The sequence below is a fragment of the Poecilia formosa genome, unplaced genomic scaffold (assembly GCF_000485575.1).
Source record: "Poecilia formosa unplaced genomic scaffold, Poecilia_formosa-5.1.2 Scaffold142, whole genome shotgun sequence".
Taxonomy (NCBI): Eukaryota; Metazoa; Chordata; class Actinopteri; order Cyprinodontiformes; family Poeciliidae; genus Poecilia; species Poecilia formosa.
Genome location: NW_006800081.1, coordinates 1,107,487 through 1,116,275, shown reverse-complemented (window position 1 = coordinate 1,116,275; position 8,789 = coordinate 1,107,487). Strand labels below are relative to the sequence as shown.

Genomic DNA, 8,789 nt, shown 5'->3' with positions numbered 1-8,789 from the left:
AATAATAATAATAATAATAATAATAATAATAATAATAATAATAATAATAATAATAATAATAATAACAAAAAAAACCCTGCCTATCTGGGTCATTAAAATCACTCTTCTACTGTAACTTTATTCACCTTCTAAGTTTTTTTTTTCTTTTTCAAAAAGATATATGAAGACATACAACTGGTTGCACCTAAATCCAAATTGTGTTTTGTTGATTTTTTTTACTTTCTATATTTGTTTCCCCTTGTTTCAGCCAGGAATACAAACCATAAAGGGTGATGCAGAAATTGAGTAAAGAATGATCTCAGCAGCATATTTAAAAAAAAAAAAAAAAAAGAAAGATTCAGTTTGTGTTTTTTCATACAGCAGAGACAGGAAAGAGTAGGATTTGTGCAGTGGATTTGGGTGATGTGAAAAAAGGTAACACGAGACTACACATGTCAATTTGGGTGACAGGCTGCATATTGTCTGGAGTGGAGATGATGAAACAGATAGACAGAAAGAAAGGCTTGCAGAAGGACTATGAAATAGTGAGGTGATGCCTATGGGAGAAAGAGAGAGAAGAAAACGACATGGAGCTCATAACAGAATGTCGGCTGCGCTTGGGTCTGGAAAAGCTGGACATGCTCTCTAAAATTAGCTCAGGCTCTGCGCTAATCTACAGTTATTCAGAATAAAAACAAAGATGAGAGGTGTTCACACAAATCCATATCTAGACTCTGCAGTTCTAAACTTTTGATGCCAATGCAAAGCCTTAAAAGCACACAGTCGGTGAGAGTCTCTGCACATTCACTGGGGATAAAGTGATTCAGGTCAAATGAAGATGAATGTCCCTCCAGGTACCTTGGTAAGTCTGGAGCTCTGTTGTTGTTTTTCTGCAAACATACCAGGCACCCTTCCAATCTAAAGCTCTTTGTCTTTCTCACACGTACAGAAAAAAAACACACCTTAAAGGTGAAGCTACTGCTTAGAAAATACTAAACCTTAACCAAAATCTAACCCCAAACACTGTAACCCTCCGTCTATAAACATGCATACCAAATAATCTAAAGAGATTTATTTTATGACGGGCTCAGGCAGGGCGTGTCTCTGCAGTCCCACTCTACCGTGCCAACAGATTGATGTTCTGCATCATGACTAATATACACACCTACCCAGACTTGCTTTATTACCCATGTCTGAGCGTCTCATTGCACTTGGATCAAAGCAGGTGTTTGAGCAGATGCGTTTTCTCTGTGTGTGACTCCATGCATCGGTCTCCCATGGAAACAGCAATTAGCTATTGGGAAGAACATGTTAATCTCATGAAAAACATGGTATGACTATGGACACGAGTGCTTTTCTGTACAGTGACACTGTGTGTCGTAATAGAAGCGAAGTGTGTAAGCAGTATTGTAGTTTTTTGGGGTTTTTTTTCTTACATTTAGTCATTTTGTGACAATTTTTGCCCTATAACGAATGAATTATTGGTACCTTTTTCCACAACAGAGCCAAAACTATCAAACTTATATGTGTACAAATGCCCAAGTCTTGTGAAAAGGCAATCAGGTCTTGATTGTAAAACATAGGAATGAAATGTACAGTTTTATTAAGGCACTGACGGGTTAGTTCACTGGGCAGTGAGTTGCTCACTTGAAGAGAGCAATTTAGGCCATTCAGTTCAGAGAGTCTGGGAGAAATTACCAAAGAGGGGTCAAGATAATTCCTTCACCAATTAAAGAGAAAATATCAAGCATCTAAAGCAACCCAAACTCAAACTTTATGAGGAGATCGAGGGAAATGTAAAATTGCTTATAGAGCTGCGTTCGGTTGTTCAAAAGAGTTGGGTAACGCTTTATTTGAAGGGGGTTGAATAAGACTGTCATGACACTGTCATAAACATGACATAATACCTGTCATGAACATGAATAAGTCTTCATGAATATTTATGACTGTTGTCATAAAGCGTCATTCGGTAAATAATGACACTTTTAATACAAAGTTGACATTATTCGAAATGTCTTCATTATGACAACTTGTCATTAATCTAGACAAGTGAAACAAATAACAAATGAAGTGAAACACACTGGACTACTATAACTTTTTTTTTTCATTATTATTTTAGGGGTATTAGAGTAAAGAGGGTTGAATTATTTGTAAGAACTTCCATAAACACTGTTGTTTCCTTATATTTTACAACTATGCACAACTTTTTATTTTCAAGTCACAAAAAACAACCCAAGAATACTGTCGTATGGCACTATATGGAAAGCAACAAATAGCAGATGGTTACCTATTGTAAATGTAAATGGGTTACTGCAGAATTTGAATCAAACAAGTTAAGTCAGCTATAACAATAACATAATATAATTACACCGTGTGCTGTTTCAAGCTCTGTGTCATCTTGGATTAGTCTTAACAACCTGCATGCATTAATGAAACAGGTATGGACGAGTAGATGGATGGATAATAGCATGATAATGACACTCTGGACAAAGATATAATTGGGGAAGGTGTTGAGTCTAACAGACTCACTGTTAGGCCTTTTTTTAAAATTTCTTTTTTAGGAGCTACGAATGTGATTCTTGCTTTCTGAAACACTTGCTCACCCAGCCATGACGATGAAAAAATCCAGCCTGTTCCAGGTGTCTCCCAAGTAACAGCGACGGCCAAAGATCCCCAGAGCCACCATCTTTACCACCATCTCCAATGCAAAGAAGATGTAGATAAATGCATCGAAGGCCTGCAAAAAGAAATGTAAACAATGAGGCAAGACCACACTGAGATTTTGATCTTATTCAAGACACTCTAAATGAAAGTTTAATGTCACTTAGCTCAAGCTATCAGCAAAAACCAGAATTCTCACATGATTCAAGATGCTGATCAATTTTTCTTCCATTTTATATCAGCCTAAACTCTTTAAAACAACCTATTATTGCTCATCTTGCGCTTTTCAATGGTACATTCACAACTTTAAGTGGACCAGTTTCTCAGAAGCTGTCAGATAGTTTTTTTTTTGTTTTTTTTTCCAGGAGAACCGCTCCATTAATCACCACAGATGTTCATTCAATAATAAGAGGAACTAGGTTTGTGTCCTGATGGCTCGCTCTGCTTCTCCTTTGTCGGATATGGACAACGTTATCTGAGTGGCTACTTTTTTTATGTCAACCGTCAATGAGATTATGATTAGCATCCTAAAGAAAAACAATGAGATCTGAGTTTTCTGTTTGACCTGATCCAAATTACTAAGTAAAAATGAAAAAAACAGAGGAATACAAACCAAACGACAAAAAAAGAAAGATGAAGAGGGAAAAAGATAAACTGAGACAGAAGTGAGCCTATCCCTGTGTTGTCCAGGATGCATTATTATGCTCAGATGACTGGCTTAAGAGCCCATTGTATTTATGGAACAGAATCTTCCATGCGCTTTGCCCTGGGCTGAATGACTGCATTTACTGCCTTGTTACATATTCCTGCACAGCATTATTCAAACTAGTACCTCTTGACAAAGTGTTTCTCAAGGCCTGAACATTCAAATGGACCCATTGCTGCTTGGTGAAAAGCAATTTGTCAGCCATCCATACCGAGAGAAATGCATGCAGTGTGTCTCAAATGAGATCGTTTTCAAAAGCTACATTAGAGGGAATGTGGTATTTTTATAGTCCAAATATGACCATAAATAAACAAAATATGTAAAATAAACTGTTGAGAATATGTTTGCCTTTTAGTGTTTATCAAACACAGGTCTTCAATTTGTTCATTTCGTTCATCAGATAGTAGTCAAAAAGTGCAAAGGATGTTATTTTCATTGTCTTCATTGTACAACTAGGATTGACAAAAGCAGATTTTTATTTTTTTTATCTAAAATCAATATCACTAAGAGGGGAAGCAGAGAGATTTCAGAGTTTTGTAAAAACAGGAATAGAACACAGTTCTTCCTTTTTGAACACAACATTTCAGCCATTCTTTGATTTGTCTCTTTAGGATGTATAAATCCTCACTGTAATAACTGTGTGACCACATAAGAACTTAACTTGATGGCAGCACATGACTCACAAAATCCATGTACACAGCAGCTCTGGATCAATAGTACATATGAAAGTTTGCTGCTCTGTGGTCACACATGCACCATATATCATTTTGGAAACTAACTCAGCTATTTTTCCAGATCTTGGATGCTCCTTTTCATCTCTTACTGCCTATTATTTTATCAAAAGCCAGTTAATACCCTCTCTGCACAGAGCCAATACAGGCATCCAGGGACCACAGTACTCCAATAGTTTTGTTACTGATTGTCCAACCACAATGTTGACAACACAGGTAACCTAGTAAGTTGATTCCTCACAATTTACTGATATCGGCTGAGTGTAGAGTGGTGCACAATAGGACCATGCGCACTAGAAAGAAAAAAAAAAATCAGTTTTTTTGCAGATCATCTTGTCCTGATAACATTTTTTTGATAAGGTACGACCCCCTCCTCTCCTCTTGTCCTCTTTGTCTTCCCCATTCCTCATTCAGGNGTTCATTTCGTTCATCAGATAGTAGTCAAAAAGTGCAAAGGATGTTATTTTCATTGTCTTCATTGTACAACTAGGATTGACAAAAGCAGATTTTTATTTTTTTTATCTAAAATCAATATCACTAAGAGGGGAAGCAGAGAGATTTCAGAGTTTTGTAAAAACAGGAATAGAACACAGTTCTTCCTTTTTGAACACAACATTTCAGCCATTCTTTGATTTGCCTCTTTAGGATGTATAAATCCTCACTGTAATAACTGTGTGACCACATAAGAACTTAACTTGATGGCAGCACATGACTCACAAAAATCCATGTACACAGCAGCTCTGGGTCAATAGTACATATGAAAGTTTGCTGCTCTGTGGTCACACATGCACCATATATCATTTTGGAAACTAAACTCAGCTATTTTTCCAGATCTTGGATGCTCCTTTTCATCTCTTACTGCCTATTATTTTATCAAAAGCCAGTTAATACCCTCTCTGCACAGAGCCAATACAGGCATCCAGGGACCACAGTACTCCAATAGTTTTGTTACTGATTGTCCAACCACAATGTTGACAACACAGGTAACCTAGTAAGTTGATTCCTCACAATTTACTGATATCGGCTGAGTGTAGAGTGGTGCACAATAGGACCATGCGCACTAGAAAGAAAAAAAAAAATCAGTTTTTTTGCAGATCATCTTGTCCTCATAACATTTTTTTGATAAGGTACGACCCCCTCCTCTCCTCTTGTCCTCTTTGTCTTCCCCATTCCTCATTCAGGGTTAATCCCACAACTTATTTTGCACGACAAAAATATTTTGCAATTAAATTGCAGGTTAAAATCTTGACGCTGTCTCCAGTCTCCTTAAATTTGAAGATGGTTTTGCTTTCGGGAGTCTGATGCGTCAAATGAATACACGGATCACTAAGAGCAAGGGGGCCTGATCACTGAGTTTACTGACGTGAAGACTGCGGACTGCCAGTGGCAGCTACTCCACGAGATTCGTTTTGTTACAGCCAGAGCAGTGGAAAAACGCCGTGAGCATAGGACCGGTGCTGCAAAGGTGTTGCAGCAAATTACATGGAGAACTTCCCACTCACAGGTTGCATTCTTGGCATATTGTGTCCAGTTCCACTTCAGATTCTTGGATGACCAGTCACGCTGCTGTGTGACGACCATATATTATGGATACATTTCCACTGCTGCTACCAAGTCGTGCTATGCTGCAGGACCTGGATCTGCTGCTACCTATAGACAATTAACTTTTATGACTGTCCGGTGGAAGTTTTGTGCAAACTGTGAGGAAACATTTTGACTCTATAAAGCAGGGATGTCAAACTCATTTTGGTTTTGGGCCAAATCCAGACCATGAATGCTCTTAAAGGGCCAGTTGTGCCAGAATGTATTCACAAAACTTGTTCACAAATTGTTAACATATCAATGAATTTTTTTTAAGGATCAATGAATCCTTAAAATTAAATAATATTGTTGAACATCTTTTCAGTTCCTCTAAGATTTCTTGATTCTTTTTGTGATGTTTTTTGCAATAAAAATCAAAGTGTTTGTGGAACAAATTTGTAAATATTTGGGCTTATTTATGATGGTAATTGCGACTTTTTATTACTCGCTGTTTAGATTATGGACTATAATCTGACATCAGTTAAAGCTGAGGCAGCTGCTTAGTACAGGTAAGAAAGTTTTTGACAATTTTTGAGAAAAATCTGCAATAAACTCCCAATTATGTATTGGCGCAAAAAAAGTGCAGGGATTTGTTGATTTTGCATAAATTTCCACAATAATTCTCAAGAAACTGGAGGTACTGTTTGATATAATTTTGCAGTAAACTGATAAAAACTGCATTGATTTGATTGAGTTATATAATATTTAATCACACTTAGTGTTTAGTCTGGAATCTATAGGGCCACATAAGAAGCTACAGCGGGCCACATTTGGCCCACGAGCCTCGAGTTTGACACATAAAGCATATAAATCGATGATATATTTGGCAAGACTGCGCAAAGAAATCACATTTCCGAAGATTTTAATGAAGTGCTGTTTTAGTTGGTGTGAGACATGCAGTTGAAAAAGGCTAGAAAAGAGGAACATACATTGACACTCATATCCATTCTGTAATGATAAACAGCAAAAGAAAAGGAAAAAAAAAGAAAAGAAAAGTTTGCTTCTGTAAACAAACTTAAATTCTCAGCATTTATCCACAGTGCAACTTTTGAAAAATCCTTTTTCTTGTGGAGGAACACACAGTAAATAAGCTCCTTTCCATGCAAGTAAGAATGACATACAGATTTAGGATTTATTAAAGTTCAAATACAAGCCAGCACAAATTTTCTGCACGGGGGGCAAGCAAGCGTGCAAACACAGCTGAAAAAAAAAAAAAAGACAATGAGATGGATTATCTCATTATCAAGCCGTAATTCGGACCTGGCAGAATCCTATCGGGAAGGCGAGAAGTCTGGCCTACATGCTGTTTAAACGATGTTGTGATAAATAATGCAGCCTGCACACTTCATATGTAATCTGACAGTGGATGCAACAGTCAGATTCCCGTCCCTTGCTGCTTTGAGAGGAAGGGGAATGAATTCATCATAGTTATTTGTCACCGGCGCCGGCGTTCCCTTCAGTCACCCTATCAGGTTCCATCATCTGCATGATTTGTAAAGAGGTTGAGGGCGTCTTGCGATGGATCCTTTCGTGATTTGATGTATGAGCTGGTGTGGAAGCTGCTTTATATGCCGTCATTGTGCCACTTATTTGCCAAGAGGAAAGGACGTAGTAAGTGGGTCATCAAGATTGTGATGGTGAATGATTTAAAAATGATGTTGTGTGTGTCTTACTTGATGTGATCCTGACAAAATTACCAGAGGTACCCGGAGGATAAACGTTCACTTAATACTAACAGGGATATAGGGCAAGAAAAGAAATATCTGGAAAAGTTATCCAATCAGAAGATAAATGGCATTTGAAAAGTTAATGCATCTTAAAATGCAGTAAATGTAATCAGAGTAAAAAAAAAAACAAAACAACAATTTGGAGAAAAACTTAAGCTTTGAATTAAATTTTAATTCTCTCGCCTAAGTAGGAAATGTAAATTTGGTATTTTGTTCTCTACAATTAGATATTTTTAAGATTTTTTTTTAATAGCTTTTTATTTTTCTCTATTTTCCAAAAAAAGTATTTTCAAGAATTAAAAAAGATGTAATCATTGTTTTGACCTGGTTGCTTGAGTTTTGGTATATCTTCTGAAAGTGTGGTGGAGAATGCAGTCTATAACCCCAGTTGCATAATTTAGGGAAAATGTTACAAAAGAGGTGGAAAAAATTTGATTTATTGTGATCTTGGGGGTGTGAAATAAAAAAAATAAATACATTTCTTCTTAAACAGACTGATCAGAAAAATGATTATAAAGTGTGCAAGAAAGAAAAAATATCTCACCCCTATTTCAGAAATGACTTTATACTGCCAGAAAGAAAGAAGAAAAACATTATCTTTCACCTATATTGCCACAAATTCCTTAAAAAGTCACTCAAATAAAAACTGTGGGAAACAGGAAGGATCTTTTATCCTGGTGGTCGGGGTCAATTCATTTGCTGCAAATCCCAAAGTGGCTTTGCACAGTTCATTTGACTTTCTTGTAGCACCAACACAGAGTAAATCATTTTCACAGTAATTATGAAAATTGATCCATCAATCCATGTCCTATTTAAGCGTATTGACTGAAGACTACACCTCCACCAGGCTTTCAGCTAGATGAGGTCTTTGACTTTAACTTGTTCGTATCTCAATCAAGACCTTGTGAATTAAATGTGACTTCTTCATGCTGGGCTAACAGAATTTGCAGAGGGCCAGAGACACATTTTAGGGCCGTGTTTACTATCTCGGCTCCGTCACAAAAATCCTTCCAGTTGCCATTAAGCAGCTATCAGAACAGGACCCCCATCTGGGGAGGCAGTGTGCTTGTTACAGAGTAAAACATGAACACAGTGTTTGGTGGAGGGGGGAATGGGAGCAAGAGGAGTAAACTAAATATACTAACAATACTGTTTCGACGCAGGTCACAGCAGAAAGGTTTTTAGTTCCATAAAAAAAACCCATTTGAGGCAGAATTAGGTCGTCTGTGTCGCCACTGAAATTGAGCCTTCAGTGAAAAACAATTACAATCCCAGAGGTACACACTGATTCCGCCGCCAGCTGGCAATAACACATTGTCCGCCTAAACCCAACATGGCTTACTGATACAATGGCAGAATATCAGAGAATAAATAAATAAATAAATAAATAAATAAATAAATAAA

At 37.1% G+C, this 8,789-nt stretch overlaps 1 protein-coding gene across 6 annotated transcripts in view; it reads right to left on the bottom strand.

Moving 5' to 3' along the window:
• Positions 1 to 8,789, bottom strand: part of LOC103145453 (voltage-dependent T-type calcium channel subunit alpha-1I) — a 164,058-nt gene that overhangs the window by 73,248 nt on the left and 82,021 nt on the right. For all 6 annotated transcript variants that reach the window (XM_016676850.1, XM_016676848.1, XM_007562899.2 and 3 more), the window contains one exon: positions 2,583 to 2,716. In XM_016676850.1, the coding sequence (XP_016532336.1) occupies positions 2,583 to 2,716 (134 nt within the window). The remainder of the gene's footprint in view (positions 1 to 2,582; positions 2,717 to 8,789) is intronic.